General features: G+C 36.5%; 1 protein-coding gene across 5 annotated transcripts in view; it reads right to left on the bottom strand.

Moving 5' to 3' along the window:
- CCDC15 (coiled-coil domain containing 15) overlaps nucleotides 1–18,813 on the bottom strand; it is an 84,221-nt gene that overhangs the window by 35,805 nt on the left and 29,603 nt on the right. For 2 of the 5 annotated variants that reach the window (XM_042904726.1, XM_042904727.1), the window contains exons 14-15: nucleotides 17,664–17,767; nucleotides 9,327–9,626 (exon numbers count right to left, since the gene is read on the bottom strand). In XM_042904726.1, coding sequence (XP_042760660.1) covers nucleotides 9,620–9,626; nucleotides 17,664–17,767 — 111 coding nt within the window. In that variant the 3' untranslated portion in view covers nucleotides 9,327–9,619. Of the gene's footprint in view, nucleotides 1–9,326; nucleotides 9,627–17,663; nucleotides 17,768–18,813 lie in introns of those variants that run through there. The other 3 variants (XM_042904728.1, XM_042904729.1, XM_042904732.1) reach the window with 2 other exon arrangements.

Genomic DNA, 18,813 nt, shown 5'->3' with positions numbered 1-18,813 from the left:
GCATGTGAGAATACAAACATACTAAAGAACCTATTAAACACCTCAGAGGAAAACCATTCTCACCCATGAATTGCCACATAAAAGTTTCAGAAGTCCTTGTACTCTCTATTACGAAATACACAGGATATTCAGCAGCAAGGGGCCCCTGCAGATATTGTTTAGGCTCTCAAAGTCAAAAATACTAATGATAAAAAATTTGAAAAATTAAGAAACATGGAACAGGAGAAAATTATTTTTTATTTTTAGCATCCAAACACATTTCTCAAACATCTTGGAATGTTTTATTCTAGTCATTTTTTTCATCATCATTGGTTGTGCAAAAAGCTTTGTTTCCATTGGGTCCATGGTTTGGGAAAAGTTCAGGGGTGTTTAAGAAGCTGCCCTGGGGCAGGAGGCAGAGATTTGGGCAGAAGTTCCAAGGACAATCAGGCAAGATCGCCATGAAAATGAAATATTTTCATGTCAAGACAAAATTGCAAGTTTTCCATAATCCACTGCTAAAACAAAGAGGAGAATGGCTTTAAAAAAAGGAAAGAATTAGTTCCAAAGACAGGGGCATGCAAGAGTGCCCCTCAAAGGCCACTGGGCTACTATTTCACTTGGGATTTTACATTTATATTGAGGAGAGAAATTAGTCTGTAATGTTGCTTTCTTGTAATGTCCTTGTCAGGCTAGTATTAACGTTATGCTGGCCTCTACAATTATTCGGGGAGAATTCCCTATTTTCCATTCTCTAGAATAGTTTATGTAAAACTTGGTGTTGTTCTTCCTTTAAATATTTGGCAAGAATCCCCCAGTGAAGACATCTGAGTCTGGACCTGAACATGAATTTTTCTCTTTGGTAAGATTTTTTTTTTAAGCTTATTTATTTATTTTTGAAACACACACAATGAGAGAGAGAGAGAGAGAGAGAGAGACAACAAGCAGGGGAAGGGCAGAGAGAGAAGGAGAGAGAGAATCTGACGCAGGCTTCTCACTGCCAGCGTGGAGCCCGACCCAGGGCTCAAACCCATAAACCATGAGATCATGACCTGAGCCAAAATTAAGAGTCAATATTTAACTGACTCAGCCACCCAGGCACCTCTCTTTTTGGTAAGATTTTTAATAACTGATTTACTGTCTTTAAGTGGTATGGAGTGACTCAGATTTCTATTTCTTCTTGCACTGATATTTTTTATTTTTAAAGCAGTTTCTCTTTCATCAAAATGATCCAAATTTTTTAGCATGAAGTTGTTCATAATGTCCTTTTATATCATTTAATGTCTCTAGGCTCTGTAGTAATGGCTCATTTTTCATTCTAATATTGGTAGTGTTGTCTCTCTTTTCTTTTTTACTGATTAGTAAAAGTGGTATGTCCCTGGAAAAACTAAATTTTCAAAGAACTTTTGGCTTTGTTGATTTTCTCCATTGTATATTTGTTTTCCATTTCTGGATGATTTCTGCTCTTTATGACTTCCTTCCCCTTCTTTGATTTGCTATTTTTTCCTAGCTTCTTAAAGATGTAAAGTTAAAACATTGATTTTTACCCTCTTTACTTTTTCTGATAACTGCAATTAAGGCTCTAATATTCCTTCTAAGCACTGTTTTAGCTGCACCTGACAAGTTTTGATCTGTTACATTTTCATTATTCTCTTCACAGCACTTCCTGATAATTTCTATTGTAATTTTATTTTTCACTCAGAATTCCTTTAAAATGTACTGCTCATTGATTTCTAGCTTAACATCACTATAGTCAGAGAACATGTCTGGAAAATAAGCCAGGATATAATCAATCTCGGTAAATGTGCCACGGACACTTAAAAAGAGTATATTCTATCATTGTTCAGTGTTTTTATGAATACTTTTATTTTCCTTGAGGAAATATTTAGCAGCAAAGAGGATAGTTCGTAAGGTAGGTGTATGTTTAACTATATAATATACTAAACAGTTTCCAAACACTTTTCCACTTTCACTACCAATACATCAGTTGTAACTTGTCTACATCCTTGCCAATATCTGACACTGTTGATATTGTCTACATTGATGGAAGGGGCCAAGATGGCAGAACAGCATGGAAGTTTTTTTTGCATCTCTCATCCTTGAAATGCAGTCAGATCAACACTAAACCATCTTGCACACCTAGAAAACTGATTTGAGGATTAACACAATAATCTGCACAACCTGAACCACAGAATTCAGCAGGTACGCAGTGTGGAGAGGTAAACTGGGGACAGAGAAGCCATGGAAAGCAGGGAGCTGTTTTTGCTTGCAGAGAGAGGATGGAGACTGGGGGATATGGGATATAGGAAAAGCACCACCCCCCGAAAGCAGCTGGATAGAAAGTGGAAGACTGGAAACAGCTGCAAAGGACTGAACAAAAAAGGGAAAAAGGAGATAGGAGTTTAAATTCCATTTAGACTCTAAAAACAGGGGGAGTGCAGAGTCTGACACTCTGCAGCTTGACACCTGGCAGTGCTCTGGTGGGAAAGGCAAATCCCTAGGAGCAGAGAGCGAGGTCCAAGGGGTCCTTGGGCCACATGGGGAAAGGCAGTTCCCCTGCTGGGAGAATATTGGTAGAGGCGATGTGGCCTTCCCACAGGCAAAGGTCCCAGCAGATCTTGGAGAAGGGCCACCACATTCACTGGTGTTAGAACAAGGACATTAAGGGTGAAACCTGGTACCAGATGTGTGTTGTGATTTGCCAAAATCCCTGAAATGCTGCTGCTACACAATCGCAGGAACTTTTACTGGGGCTGGCTGGCACCCAGCCACAGTCTCTGAGCATCGGCAGCAGCATGGTCTCCCGAACATTCCTGGGGCCAGTCAAGCACCTGGCCATTGCTCAGTGAGACCCTCCCCCAGAGAGTTGGAGTGGGTAACAGTTGCAGTTGGGAAACACGGCCCCATCTGAGATAAAATTCTGGATGGAGGTGCCTCCTGGCAGCCTGACGGCTTGGTCACGGACAGTGTAGAAGCAGAGAATGGACTTAAGCTGGAGACAAAGGAGGGATGCTTGATTGCCGGTTGGGGAGTGCACAGAGTCCTGAAACTAGATACTGGGTAGCTGGGTGATGTCATTTTCACCCCTCCTGTGAATGCACATACATACCTACAACAATACACTCCAGTAAGCTAAGCAACACCATCTAGTAGAGAATGGAGCTATTACACTAAGCCCCGCCCAAATGGGCCAACTGCGCTCTTGACGAACACAAGTCTCTCTGCCTACTTAGTTTACAGACTATAAAATGCTTCATAGTGTGACTACTACAGGAAAACGGTTGTAATTTCAATTTGTTTTCATTCTGTTCGCTGGTACATCTATTCAATTTTTTTTCTTTTTCTCTTCTTATTCATGAATACAGAAAGGGAAAAATTTATTTTTATTTTCCATTTTTATTAAAAATATTTCTTTCATTTTTTTCTACAATAGTTTTTACTTTCTTGTATCTATCTTAAATTCTATTTTATTTTCATCATTTCATTTTATTCTACTTTATTGTATTCATTTTTTCAAATTTTCACATTTTCCTTTTTTTCCCTTTTTTTCCTTTTCTTATCTTTCCCTTTTTTCTCTAATCTATCAAGCTTCTTTCAACAACCAGACCAAAACACACCTAATATCTAGCATCCTTTATTTGATTTTTGTGTGTATTGTTTTTTAATTTTTTAATTTATTTTTTTTTACATTATTCCTTTTCTTACTTCAAAATGACGAAATGAAGGAATTCATCCCAAAAGAAAGGACAGGAAGAAATGACAGCCAGGGACTTAATCAACACAGATATAAGCAAGATGTCTGAACCAGAATTTAGAATCATGATAATAAGAATACTACCTGGGGTTGAAAACAGATTGGAATCGCTTTCTGTGAAGATAAAAGTCAGGATGAAATAAAAAATTCTATAACTGAGCTGCAATCTAGATGGTTGCTACGGCGGCAAGGATAGATGAAGCAGAGCAGTCAATCAGCAATACAGAGGACAAACTTACGGTGAATAATGAAGCAGGGGAAGACTAAGGCAAAAGAGCACAATATAAGAATTAGAGAATTCAGTGACTCATTAAAAAGGAATGCCATCAGAATCATAGGGGCCCCAGAAGATGAAGAGAGAGAAAATGGGGTAGGTTTATGTGAGCAAATCATGGTGGAAAACTTTCCTAACCTAGGGAAAGACACAGACATTAAAATCCAGGAAGCACAGAAGACTCCCATTAGATTCAACAAAAACCAACCATCAACAAGGCATATCATAATCAAATTCACAAAATACTCAGCAAGGAAAGAATCAGGAAAGCAGCAGGGAAAAAAAAAAGGATTTAACCTATAAGGGAAGACAGATCAGGTTTGCAGCAGACCTATCCACAGAAACTTGGCAGGCCAGAAAGGACTGGCAGTATATATTCAATGTGCTGAATCAGAAAAATATGCAGCCAAGAATTCCTTATCTAGAAGGCTGTCATTCAAAATAGAAGGAGAGATTAAAAGTTTCCCCAGTAAACAAAAACTAAAGGAGTTTGTGACCACTAAACCAGTCCTATAAGAACTTTCAAGGGGCACTCTCTGAAGGGAGAAAAGATGAAAAAACAAAAACAAACACGAAAACAAACAAAAAAGACCAAAAGCAACAAAGACTAGAAAGGACCAGAGAACAGAAACTCCAACTCTACAGGCAATATAATGGCAATAAATTCATATCTTTCAGTACTCACTCTAAATGTCAGTGGACTAAACGCTCCAATCAAAAGACACAAGGTAACAGAATGTATAAGAAAACAAGACCAATCTATATGCTGTTTACAAGAGATCCATTTTAGACCGAAAGACACCTTCAGACTGAAAGTAAGGGGATGGAGAACCATCTATCATGCTAATGGTCAACAAAAGAAAGCCAGAGTAGCCATACTTACATCAGGCAATCTAGACTTTAAAATAAGGACTGTATCAAGAGATGGAGAAGGGCATTATATCATAATTAAGGGGTCTATCCACCAAGAAGACCTAACAATTGTAAACATTTATGCGCCAAATGTGAGAGCACCCAAATATATAAGTCAATTAATCACAAACATAAAGAAACTCATTGATAGTAAGACCATAATAGTAGGGAATTTCAACACCCCACTCACAGCAATGGACAGATCATCTAATCAAAAAATCAACAAGGAAAGAATGGCTTTTAATGACACACTGGACCAGATGGATTTAACAGATATATTCAGAACATTTCATCCTAAATCAGCGGAATATACCTTCTTCTCCAGTGCACATGGAACGTTCTCCAGAATAGACCACATACTGGGTCTCAACAGCCCTCAACAAGTACAGAAAGACTGAGATCATACCATGCATATTTCAGACCACAACACTATAAAACTTGAAATCAACCACAAGAAAAAATGTGGAAAGATAACAAATACTTGGAGACTAAAGAACATCCTACTAAAGAATAAATGGGCGAACCAAGAAGTTAAAGAGGAAATTAAAAAGTACATGGAAGCCAATGAAAATGATAACACCACAGCCCAAAACCTCTGGGATGCAGCAAAGGCAGTCATAAGAAGGAAGCATACAGCAATCCAGGCCTTCCTAAAGAAGGAAGAAAGGTCTCAGATACACAACCTACCCTTATACCTTAAAGAGCTGGAAAAAGAACAGCAAGTAAAACCCCAAACAAGCATAAGACAGGAAATAATAATTAGAGCAGAAATCTATGCTATCAAAACCAAAAAAACAGAACAGATTAATGAAACCAGGAGCTGGTTCTTTGAAAGAATTAACAAAATTGACGAACTACTAGCCAGTTTGATCAAAAAGAAAAAGGAAAGGACCCAAATAAATAAAATCACGAATGATAGAGGAGAGATCACAACCAACACTGAAGAAATACAGACAATAATAAGAGAATATTACGAGCAATTGTACGCCAATAAAATGGGCAATCTGGAAGAAATGGACAAATTCCTAGAAACATATAAACTACCAAAACTGAAACAGGAAGAAATAGAAAATTAGAACAGACCCATAACCAGCAACATATTGAATTAGTAATCAAAAATCTCCCAAAAAACAAGAGTCCAAGGCCAGATGGCTTTCCAGTGGAATTCTACCAAACATTTAAAGAAGAGTTAACACCAATTCTTTTGAAGCTGTCCCAAAAAATAGAAATGGAAGGAAAACTTCAAACCTCATTCTTTAAAGCCAGCATTACCTTGATTCCAAAAGCAAAGACTCCACTAAAAAGGAGAACTACAGACCAATTTCCCTGATGAACATGGATCCAAAAATCCTCAACAAGATACTAGCTAACTGGATTCCACAATACATTAAAAGAATTACTCACCACAACCAAATGGGATTATAGCTGGGATGCAGAGCTGGCTCAATATCCACAAAACAATCAATGTGATATATCACATCAATCAAAGAAAGGACAAGAACCACATGATCCTCTCAATAGATGCAGAGAAAGCATTTGACAAAATATCCTTTCTTGATAAAAACCCTCAAGAAAGTAGGGATAGAAGGATCAAACCTCAAAATCATAAAAGCCATATGTGAAAGACCCACCAATACTATCATTCTCAGTGGGGAAAAACTGAGAGCTTTCCCCCTAAAGTCAGTATCACAACAGGGATATCCACTCTTGCCACTGTTATTCAACGCAGTATTGTAAGTCTTAGCCTCAGCAACCAGACAACACAAAGGAATAAAACTATACATTGAAAACTATAGAAAGCTTATGAAAGAAATTGAAGACACACAACAAAAAAGGAAAAATATTCCATGTTCCTGGATTAGAAGAACATTGTTAAAATGCCAATACTACCCAAAGCAATCTACATATTCAATGCAATCCCTATAAAAATAACACCAGCATTCTTCACAGAACTAGAACAAACAATCCTAAAACTTGTATGGAACCAGAAAAGACCCCGAATACCCAAAGTAATCTTGAAAAAGAAAACCGAAGCTGGAGGCATCACAATCCCAGACTTCAAGATGTATTACCAAGCTGTAATCATTAAGACAGTATGGTACTAGCACAAAAACAGACACTCAGATCAATGGAACAGAATAGAGAACCCAGAAATGGACCCACAAACATATGGCCAACTAATCTTTGACAAAGCAGGAAAGAATATCCAATGAAATAAAGACAGTCTCTTCAGCAAATGGTACTGAGAAAACTGAACACCAACATGCAGAAAAATGAACCTGGACCATTTTCTTACACCATACATAAAAATAAACTCAAAATGGATGAAGGACCTAAACGTAAGACAGGAAGCCATAAAAATCTTAAAGGAGAAAGCAGGCAAAAACCTCTTTGACCTCGGGCTCAGCAACTTCTTATTTAACATGTCTCCAGAGGCAGGGGAAACGAAAAAAAATAAACGAAAGCAAAAACGAAAAAAAAAAAGTCCTGAACTACCAGGACCTCATCAAGATAAAAAGCTTCTGCACAGCAAAGGAAACAATCAGCAAAACTAAAAGGCAACTGACAGAATGGGAGAAGACATTTGCAAATGACATATCAGATAAAGGGTTAGTATTCAAAATCTGTAAAGAATTTATGAAACTCAACACCCAAAAAAACAATCCAGAGAAGAAATGGGCAAAAGACATGAATAGACACTTCTCCAAAGAAGACATCCAGATGGATAACAGACACATGAAAAAATGCTCAACATCATTCATCATCAGGTTAATACAAATCAAAACCACAATGAGATACCACCTCACACCTGTCAGAATGGCTAACATTAACAACTCAGGCAACATATGTTGGCGAGGATGTGGAGAAAGAGGATCTCTTTCTCTGGTAAGATCTCTTTCTCTGCTGGTGGGAATGCAAACTGGTGCAGACACTCTGGAAAACAGTATGGAGGTTCCTCAAAAAATTAAAAATAGAACTAGCCTACAACCCAGCAATTGCACTACTAGGTTATTTATCCAAGGGGTACACATGTGCTGTTTTCAAGGGGCACGTGCACCCCAATGTTTACAGCAGCACTATCGACAAAAGCCAAAGTATGGAAAGAGCCCAAATGTCTACTGACAGATGAATGGATAAAGAAGATGTGGTATATATATACAATGGAGTATTACTCGGCAATCAAAAAGAATGAGATCTTGCCATTTGCAACTACGTGGATGGAACTAGAGGGTATTATGATAAGCAAAATTAGTCAGAGAAAGACAAATATATGAATTCACTCATATGAGACATTTAAGATACAAAACAGATGAACGTAAGGGAAGGGAAGCAAAAATAATATAAAAACAGGGAGGGGGACAAAACATAAGAGACTCTTAAATATAGAGAATAGAAGCTTGCTGGAGGGGTTGTAGGAGGGGGGATGGGCTAAATGGGTAAGGGGCATTAAGGAATCTACTCCTGAAATCATTGTTGCACTATATGCTAACTACCTTGGATATAAATTTAAAAATTAATTAATTAATTAATTAATTTTAAAAATACAACCACAAAAAATAATTGGATTTTATATGTATTAGCAACTATTAATAAATACATTTCTTGGTTTAAACTTAAGAAAAATACTGTCTACATCCTTACCAATATCTGATATCCCCTTCCCCCTCCTCCTTCTTCAAGCTATTCCAGTAAGTATGAAGTGGTATGTCATTGTGTATCTACTGAGTTACCATTTTAAGATTCTATTTGTCAATTCCAGACTTTCTATTTTATTCTATTTTATAGATTCCAATCTCTGGTGAAATTCTCCATATCTTCATCTATTTTTTTCATCTTTTCCTTTATTTACTTGAGTATAGTAATCAACTGTTTTAAAGTCCTTGTCTGCTAATACCAATATCTGTTTCATCTGTGAGTCTGCTTCTGTTGTCTCTTTTTCCTCTTGGCTTTTGGTCATCTGGTCCTATCTCTTGATATGCCTAAAAATTTCTGATTGAACACTGACTGTTGTTTTGAAACAAATTTAGAAGGACGCCTGGGTGGTTCAGTCTTAGGTTAAGCGTCTGACTTCATCTCACAATTTGTGAGTTTGAGCCCCACATCAGGCTCTGTGCTGACAGCTCAGAGCCCAGAGCCTGCTTTGCATTTTGTGTCTCCCTGTCTCTCTGCCCCTCTTCTGCTCATGGTGTGTGTGTGTGTGTGTGTGTGTGTGTGAGTGTGTGTGTGTGTGTGTGTGTGTGTGTGAAAAATAAATAGACATTAAAAACAAATTTTAAACAAATTTAGAAACACCAAATGATATTATCTATGATCAAAAAAAGTTCACTCTTTGCTAGGCAAAGAAGGCAGAGTACAACACCTTAATCCAATCAGACACTCTGCAGAATCAAGGCAGATTTACAGTTTAATTAAGGTTTATCCTACAGTTGGTTAGACCATCTTGTTAGTGTATAACTCTCCATATTCCTGTAGAAGTCTTCAGTCTCTTTTTGACTGAAAGTCTGGTATATTCGCTGGGTCCTAACTCCCCTACCTCGTGCTGGTGGGTCTATAATCTGTGAGATTATAGAAAATTTCTGTTTTCCAGAAGTTTTCAACTTAGACCTTCAGCCTTCTTTATTGCACAAATTTAGACATTGTCTTAAGGAGAAAACTGATAGAGTGTTTGAAGGCTCCTCAAAGTCTGCAATTTTGTTAGTTCAGCACCTGAAAACCAACAAAAGTTCCCCTTGAATCTCTGTCTCCCAGAAATAGCTCTGTTTTTGGTCTCAATTCATGTTGAAACACATACTAAAAATTCCTAAAGAAATCTTTAGTTCTCATTGCTGCCAGAACTCTAGTTCTTTTTTTTTTTCCCAAATGTGTATAGGTCAGCCCTCCCTTAATAGTCCAGAGGCTTCTCAATGTCCCAAATTGAACTTGCTAGCTTTTTTTTCAAATCTAGTTCTTCTTTGGGAATTCCCTACCTATGTTAATGGTACTACCCTTCCATTCAGTTATCCAAGAATAAAGTTAGAAACTACCCTTGATTCCTCTCAACACCAAACTCAATTAGTCATCAAGTCATATGGATTCTATTTTTTTAATTTTATTAAATATATGACTCCCTGTTCCCAATGTCCCCATCATCTCCTACCTGACCTACTAAAATAACTTATTAACTAGACTCTTTGCCTTAGTTTTCTGTCTTCTCCAGACCATTCTGTACTCTGCTGCCAGAGTAATCCTAAAATTATAAATCTGATCCTAAGACTTATGCCTTAAAATTTTTCAGCAGCCTTCTGAAAGCCCCTCTGCCACTTCACTGCCACCAATTTAGCCACCCCAAGTTTCCACACTGTCTCCCACACATACCTTATACTTTTACATGAAGTTTCATGATGATCTATCAAATTCCAATTCATGCTTCAAGACCCAGCTTGGGTATTAACTCATCTATATACAAACCTCCCTAGCCTGTCCCTGCCTTCTCATGTAGCATTATAATTATTATTTTCATCTCCTTTTCTTTATTTGTCTGGCCTTCCTTGGTATTCATCCTATTTACCTTCATCATCATCATCATCATCATCATCATCATCATTATCATCATCATCATCATCACTACCACCACCATAATAGTAATATATATTATTTACTATGATTTTATTAAATGCCAAATACAATGTTAAGTATTTTACATATATTTCTCCATTTAATTCTATCAACAACCTAGGAGACAGGTATTATAATCCTCATTTTATAATTAAAAACACTGAGTCTTGGAGGTTAAGAAATATGCTGAAGGTTACACAACTAATAAGTTGCACATTCAAACCCAAGACTATTTGATTCAAAACCTGTGCTATGAACCACTACCCTGCCACATACACATTTAATATTCTTGGCATATAATCAGCACCTGGCATGTGCCAGGCTCTCAATAAATGTTTGTTTGTTGAAAAATTCCAAAAAAATTACATATGAAAGCCCTTCTAAATTATAAAACTCTGTATGAATACTATTATTTGCTACCACTCTCAGTTTATGTTGATTTTTCTACTTTGCCATCCTTATCTGCTTCCCCAATAAACACACATTTATCCACCTAGGCCCAAGTGAAATGTAATAATTTCTCTAACTTTCCAGATGGAATCAGTAATCCCTCTTCTGTGTTCTCAGGGACTCTGTGCCTACTCCTTCTATTGTAATAATTATACTACTTATTTGTATACAATTATTCCCCCATTCACCTTAGATTATGAATTTCTCAAGCAAAGGAACCACTTTTTATTTATCTTTGTATTGCCTATGCCTAGGACAGTCCCATGATATGAAAGTGCCAGATTAATGTTTGCTGAATAAATGCAGAATCACTCTCAGACCAGCTGGATAAGAAGTGAAGTCCTTGCTTTGGAAATCACATTTTTCCCCCTCAGCTTTATTGAGAGATAATTGATAAACACATTGTGTAAATTTAAGGTGTACAATATGTATTAATGATTTCATATACATATATAGTGTGAACTGATTACCACAATATTAGTTAACACTTTCATCACTTCACAGTTACTGTGTGTTTGTGTGAGCATGATGAAAAAATTTAATATCTACTCTCTTAGAAAATTTCCAGTATGCAGTACAGTGCTGTAATGATAGTCACCACACTGTACATTATTAGGTCACCGGAACTCCTTTATCCTATAACTGAAAGTTTACAGCCTTTCACCAACATCCCATTGCCCCCATCCCCCAGGTCCTGGCAAACACCAATCTATCTCTGTTTCTATGAGTTCATTTTTTTAGATTTCACATATAAGTGATATCATAAAGTATTTCTTTCTCTGATTTATTTCATTTAGCATGATGCCTTCAAGGTTCATTTATGTTGTCACAAACGGCAGTATTTCCCTTTTTCATTGCTGAATAATATTCCATTATACATGTGCCATTTTCTTTATTCATTCATCTGCTGACAGACACTTAGGTTGCTTCCATGTTCTAGCTATTGTGAATAATGCTGAAATGGATATGGGGGTACAGACACCTCTTCCTTCAGATATAGACCCAGAAGTGGGATTGCCAGACCATATGTAGTTCTATTTTTTAATATTTTGAGGAACTTCCATTTTGTTTTCCATTGTGACTGCCCCAATTTATATTCCCACCAACAGTGTACAAGGGTTCCCTTTTCCCCACATCCTCGCCAGCACTTATCTCTTGTGTTTTTGATATAATAGCCATTCAAACAGGTGTGAGGTGATATCTCATTATGGTTTTGATTTGCATTTCCCTGATGATTAGTGATGTTGAGCACCTTTTCATATATTTATTGGTCATTTGTACGTCTTCTTGGAAAAAATGTCTATTCAGGTCCTTTGACCATTTTTTAATTGGGTTGTTTGAGTTTTTTCCTATTTAACTGTAGAACTTCCCTATATATTTTAGATATGTACATCTGACCAGATATATACTTTTCAAATATTCTCTCCTATTCCACAGGTTGCCTTTTCATTTTGTTGATTGTCTCCTTTGCTGTGCTGAAGTCGTTTAGTTTGATACAGTCCAACTTGATTCTTTTTGCTTTGTTGCTTATACTTACAACGTCATATTCAAAAATCATTGCCAAGGGGCAACTGGGTGGCTCAGTCAGTTGAGTGTTCAACTTCAGCTCAGGTCAATATCTCATGGTTTGTTGAGTTCAAGTCCCACACTGGGTTGCTGCTGTCAGCCTGTCAGTGCACAGCCCGCTTCAGATCCTCTGTCACCCTCTCTCTTCCCCTCCCCTGCTTGTACTCTCCCAAAAATAAAATAAGTATTTTAAAAAAGAAATCATTGCCAAGACCAATGTCAGAGCGCCTACCCCTATGTTTTCTTCTATGAGTTTTATAGTTTCAGGTTTTATGTTCAAGCCTTTAATCCATTTTGAGTTGATTTGTGAAGGTGTAAGTTGATTTGTGAAGGTGAAAACTGGAGCCACTTTTCATTCTTTTGCATGTGGATATCCAGTTTTCCCAACACCATTTATTGAAAAGACTATCCATTCCCCATTGTATATTCGTGACTGCTCTGCTGTAAATTATTTCTGGGCTCTTTATTCTGTCCCTGTATCTCTGTATTTGTTTTATGTCACTACCATCTGTTTTGATTACTATAGTTTTGTAATATAGCTTGAGATCAGGAAGTGTAATGCCTCCAGCTTTGTTCTCCTTTCTCAAGATTTCTTTCACTATTTGGGGTCTTTCGTGGTTCCATACAGAGTTTAGAATTTAGGACTGTCTTTCCCATTTCTGTCTTTAGAACTTTGATAAGAACTGCTTTAACTTTGTATACTGCTTTAGATAGTATGAACATTTTAAACAATATTAATTCTTCTAATTTATGAGCTTGGAATATCTTTCTATTTATTTGCATCTTCTTCAATTTCTTTCATCAGTGTTTTAGTTTTCGTGTATAGATCTTTCACTTCCTTGGTCAAATTTTTTCCTAAGTATTTTTTATTCTTTTTGATGTTTTTGCAAATAGGACTTTTTTCTTAATTTCTGTGATAGTTCATTGTTAATATACAGAAACTCAACTGATTTTTGTAAACTGATTTTGTATCTTGCAAAATACGGTATTACGGAGTTCATTTACTAGTTCTAACAAGTTTTAGGTGTTGTCTTTAGGGTTTTCCATACATAATATGTCATCTGCAAATAGAGTTTGATTATTCCTTTCCAATTTGGATGACTTTTATTTCTTCTTCTTATCTAACTGCTCTGGCTAGGACTTCTGGTACTAAACTGAATATAAGTGGGGAGAGTGGGCATCCTTGTCTTGTTCATGATCTTAAAGGATTTCAGCTTTTTTATTGAGTATGACGTTTAGCTGTAGGCTTATCATATAGGATACATTCCCTCTATACCAATTTATTGAGAGTTTCTTTTATCATGAATGGATGTTGAATTTTGTCAAATGCTTTTCTTGCATCTATTGAGATGATCACATGATTTTTATCGTTCATTCTGTTAATGCAGTGTATCATACTGATTGATCTGTGGTTTCTGAACCATTCTTGCATCGTTGGAGTAGATCCCACTTGTTCCTGATATATGACCCTTTTAATGTACTGTTGAATTCAGTTTGTTAATATTTTGTTGAAACTTTTCACATCAATATTCATCAGGATGACCTGTACTTTTCTTTTCGTGTAGCAACTTTGTCTGGTTTTGCTCTCAGGGTAATGCTGGCTTCATGATGAATCAAAATGTGTTTCCTTCTCTTCAGTTTTTTTGGAAGAGTTTAAGAAGACCTAGCATTAATTCTTCCTTAAATGTTTAGTAGATTCACCAATGAAGCCATCTGGTCCCGAACTTTTGTTTTGGGGAAGTTCTTGATTGCTGATTCAATCTTCTTATTTGCAGTTGGTCTGTTCAGATTTTCTATTTATTTATGTTTCAGCCTTGATAGGTTGCATGTTTCTAGAAATTTATCCATTTTTTTCTACGTTGTCCAATTTGTTGGCATATAAGTGTTCACAGTAGTCTCTTATGATCCTTTGTGTTTCTGTGGTATCAGCTGTAATGTCTCCTCTTTTGTTTATAATTTTACTGATTTGAGTCCTCATTTTTTTCTTGGTTAATCTAGCTAAGCATTTTCTTTCTTTTTTTTAACGTTTATTCATTTTTGAGAGAGAAAGGGAGAGAGAGAGAGAGAGAGAGAGAGAGAAGGAGGGAGCGAGCGGGGGAGGGGCAGAGAGAGACAGAAAGAGACAGAGAGAGACAGAATCTGAAACAGGCTCCAGGCTCTGAGATATCAGCACAGAGCCTGATGCAGGGCTTGAACTCACGAACTGTGAGATCATGACCTGAGCTGAAGTCAGACACCAAACTGACTGAGCCACCCAGGTGCCTCTAACTAAGTATTTTCAATTTTGTTTGTCTTTTCAAAAAACCAACTCTTAGTAACATTGATCTTTTGTATTTTTTCCTATTCTGCTCTAATCTTTATTATTTCCTTCCTTCTACTATCTTTGGGCTTACTTTGCTTATCTTTATCTAGTTTCTTGAGGTGTAAGATTAGGTTGTCGTTTTGAGATCATTTCTCTTTGAAGGCATTTTTAGCTATAAACTTTCCTTTTAGAATTGCTTTTGCTGCATACCATAAGATTTAGTATGTTGTATTTCCATTTTTGTTTGTCTAAACATTTTATTTCCCTTTTGATTTCTTCTTTGATCCATCGGTTATTCAGGATTGTGTTAATTTTCATATATTTGTGAATCTTCCAATTTTCCTCATTACTGATTTCTACCTTCATACCAATGTGTTTGGAAAAGATACCTGATATAATTTCAATCTTCTTGAATTTGTTAAGACTTGTGTTATGGCCTACGTGGCATATGATCTATCCTGAAGAATGGTCTGTGTGTTCTTGAGAACACACAGTCTGTTGCTGTTAGATAGAATGTTCTGCATATGTCTGTTAAGTCCATTTGGACTATAGTGTTGTTCAAAACCAGTTTCCTTATTAATTTTCTGCCTGAATGATCTATCCATTGTTTAAAGGAGGGTACTAAAGTCTCCCACTATTATTGTATTGGTGTTTATTTCTCCTTTCAATTCTGTTATTATTTGCTTTCTGTTTAGGTACTCTGATGTTGGGTGCGTAAATATTTTTAATTGTTATATCATATTGATGAATTTACATAAGAACCTTCTTTGTCTATTGTGACCCTTTTCAACTTAAAATCTATTTTGTCTTCTATAAGGATAGACACCCCCACTCTATTTTGGTGACCACTGACTGCATGGAATATCTTTTTCCATCCCTTCACTTTCAGCCTATATGTGTCCTTAAAGCTAAAGTGAGTCTCTCATAGGCATCATTTCTCTTTTAAGACAGTGTGGTATTGGCAAAAGAATTGACAAATAGGTCAGTGGAACAGAAAAGAGAGCCCAGAAATAGACCGGTATAAAGTTAACTGATCTCTGACAAAGGAGCAAAAGCAATACAGGGAAGCAGAGATAGTCTTTTCAACAAATGGTATAGGAACAACTGAATGTCCATGTGCAGAAAAATGAACCCAGACACAGATCTTACATCCCTTATAAAAATTAACTCAAAATGGATTATCAAGCTAAATGTAAAACACACAATGACAAAATTCTTAGGAGATAACACAAAAGAAAATCTAGGTGACTTTGAGTATGGCAAATAATTTTATATATATATATACTTTTCTGTTTTTTGAGAGAGAGAGAGAAAGTGCACGCGAGAGAGCACTGTCAGTACATAGCCCAACACAGGGCTCGATCTGATGAACCATGAGATCATGACCTGAGCTGAAATCAAGAGTCAAATGCTTATCCGACTGAGCCACCCAGGTACCCCAATTTTTTAGATACAATACCTAAGGCATGATAGATGAAAAAAAATAATTATAAGCTGGAGTTCATTAAAATTAAAATCTTCTGCTCTCCAAAAGACAGTATCAAAAGAATGAGATTTAAAGCCACAGATGAGGAGAAAATATTTGTAAAAGACACATTTGATAAAGGATTATTATCCAAAACAAAGAACCCTTAAAACTCCAGAATAAGAAAACAAATAGTCCAATTAAAAAGTGAGCCAAAAACCTAAACAGATACCTCACCAAAGAAAATGTACAGATGGCTAATAAGCATATGAAAAGGTGCTCCACATCATAGGTCATCAGCAAACTGCACATTAAAACAACAAGGTACTGCTACACAACTGTTAGAATGGCTGACAACCAAAACACTAACAAACCAAATGCTGGAGAGGATGTGGAACAACAGAAACTTTCATTCATTGTTGACAGAAATGCAAAATGGTACAGCCACTTTGGAATAAAGTTTGGCAGTTTCTTTCAAAACTAAACATACTCTTACCATATGATCCAGCAAGCATACTTCTTGGTATTTACCCAAAGGAGGTGAAAACTTACACCTAAATGAATCCTGCACATGAACATGTAGAGCAGCTTTATTTATAACTTCCGTATCTTTGAAGAAACCAAGAAGTCCTTCAGAAGCTGAATGGATAAACTCTGGTACATCCAGACAATAGAATATTACTCAGTGCTACAAAGAAATGAGCTGTCAAGCTATGAAAGGTATTAGAGGAAGCTTAAATGAATATTACTAAGTGAAAGGTAGCTAATTTGAGAAGGCTACATATTGTATCCCACCTATATAACATTCTGGAAAAACAATGGAGACAGTAAAAATATCATTGGTTACCATGGGCTGGGGAAGAGAAAGATGAAGAGGTGAAGCACAAAGCATTTTAGGGCAGTAAGACTATTCTGTATGACATCTGTATGACATCATATGTCATTTATTTGGATACAAGTCATTACACATTTGTCAAAATATATAAGAATGTATACAACACTAAGAGTGCATCCTAGTGTAAAATATGGATTATGATGTGTCAGTGGAAGTTTATCAGTTGTAACAACTGTACTACCATGCTATAGGATGTTGAGAGTGGAGAAGGCAGTCCATGTGTACAGGCAAAGGAGGTAAATAAAACTCTCTGTACTTTCTGCTTAATTTTGCTGTAAACTTAAGATTGTTCCAAAAAAAAAAAAATTCCACCAAAAAAAAAAAAAAAACCATAGCTCTTAACCAACTTTTCATACTTCTTTCCAGATCAAAAACACTTGTTTCTACTATGCCTAATGATTTCTAAAACCCAGTTTTCAAAATCATCTTAACTGGCAATTGAAGGCTCATAATAAGGATCAAAGAACTTACTTTTCAGCTTTCTTTTGATGTTCTTTTTGCCTTTGTTGTTCTTTTACTTGTTCTCTTTCAATATCCATGAAAAGTCGTCTGTATCGCAGGTATTGCTTTTGACGCTAAAGGAAAGAAGTTAAAATTTCTTAAGATTCTGCTCTCAGAGGACTTCCCAAGGAAGGAAAATTTCCTTGTGCCATAGACAAGAAAACTACATATTACAAAAGTTACATGGAATTAAGTCCTTAATTTCTTTTTTTTTTTTTAAGTTTATTTGTTTATTTTGAGAAGGAGAGAGGGAGAGCACATGTACATGTGCACATGCATGAAGGAGGGGTGGAGAGACAGGGAGAGAGAGAATGCCAAGCAGGCTGTGCTCAGGACAGAGCCTGACACAGAGCTCGATCCCACAACCACAAGATCATGACCTGAGCCAATATCAAGAGTCAGACACTTAACCGATTGAGCCACGCATGCGCCCAGTCCTTAATTTCTATTTATGGTGACCTAGGATAATATCACATACAGCAAGAGCTTTATATTCTCAAGCACATGGCTATTAGATATTACAGACAAATCAGAGAAAGAAGTATTGATTTTTGCCCTTAGTATAGTCCTTGGTCAACAGCACTTGAGGAAATGATTGTATAGGACATGATAAGATTTGGTACTATATTTACTCTGTGTTCCCAAGTTATTAAGTACCATAGAAAGCCAAAGAAAGAATGTGAGAGGTATTTTATGAAAGAAAAATAGTCACTTTAACTTTTCAAAATTAAAACCATATCACAAAAGTATACTCGAAACCAAGCCTAATACAGTGGAAAGAGGGAAGAAGGACTGGGAATATCTGAGCATCATACTTTTAAAGGGAACAAGTATAATAAAAGCAGTGCTACTGCCCTGTGTGTGACCTGTTCATACTTCTGGGTTTATACATTCTCTTTTAAGGACAGAAGCTACTCAAAGGGCACTAGTGCACACACAGACGTGGTTTTGCCCTTTGAGCAGCTGATGTCCTTTCGGTAAAAATTATGAGAGTCTAATAGCCAGTTCTTAATATTGAGGATACGTCACAATTATCAGTGGTGTTCTTTAAAAACACAGATGCCCCAAACCTACCTTTTCAGATACTGATCAGTATATCTGGTTTGGGTCAAGACATTTG

Source organism: Panthera leo, chromosome D1 (genome assembly GCF_018350215.1).
Source record: "Panthera leo isolate Ple1 chromosome D1, P.leo_Ple1_pat1.1, whole genome shotgun sequence".
Taxonomy (NCBI): domain Eukaryota; kingdom Metazoa; phylum Chordata; class Mammalia; order Carnivora; family Felidae; genus Panthera; species Panthera leo.
This window is presented reverse-complemented; position numbering and strand designations above follow the sequence as displayed.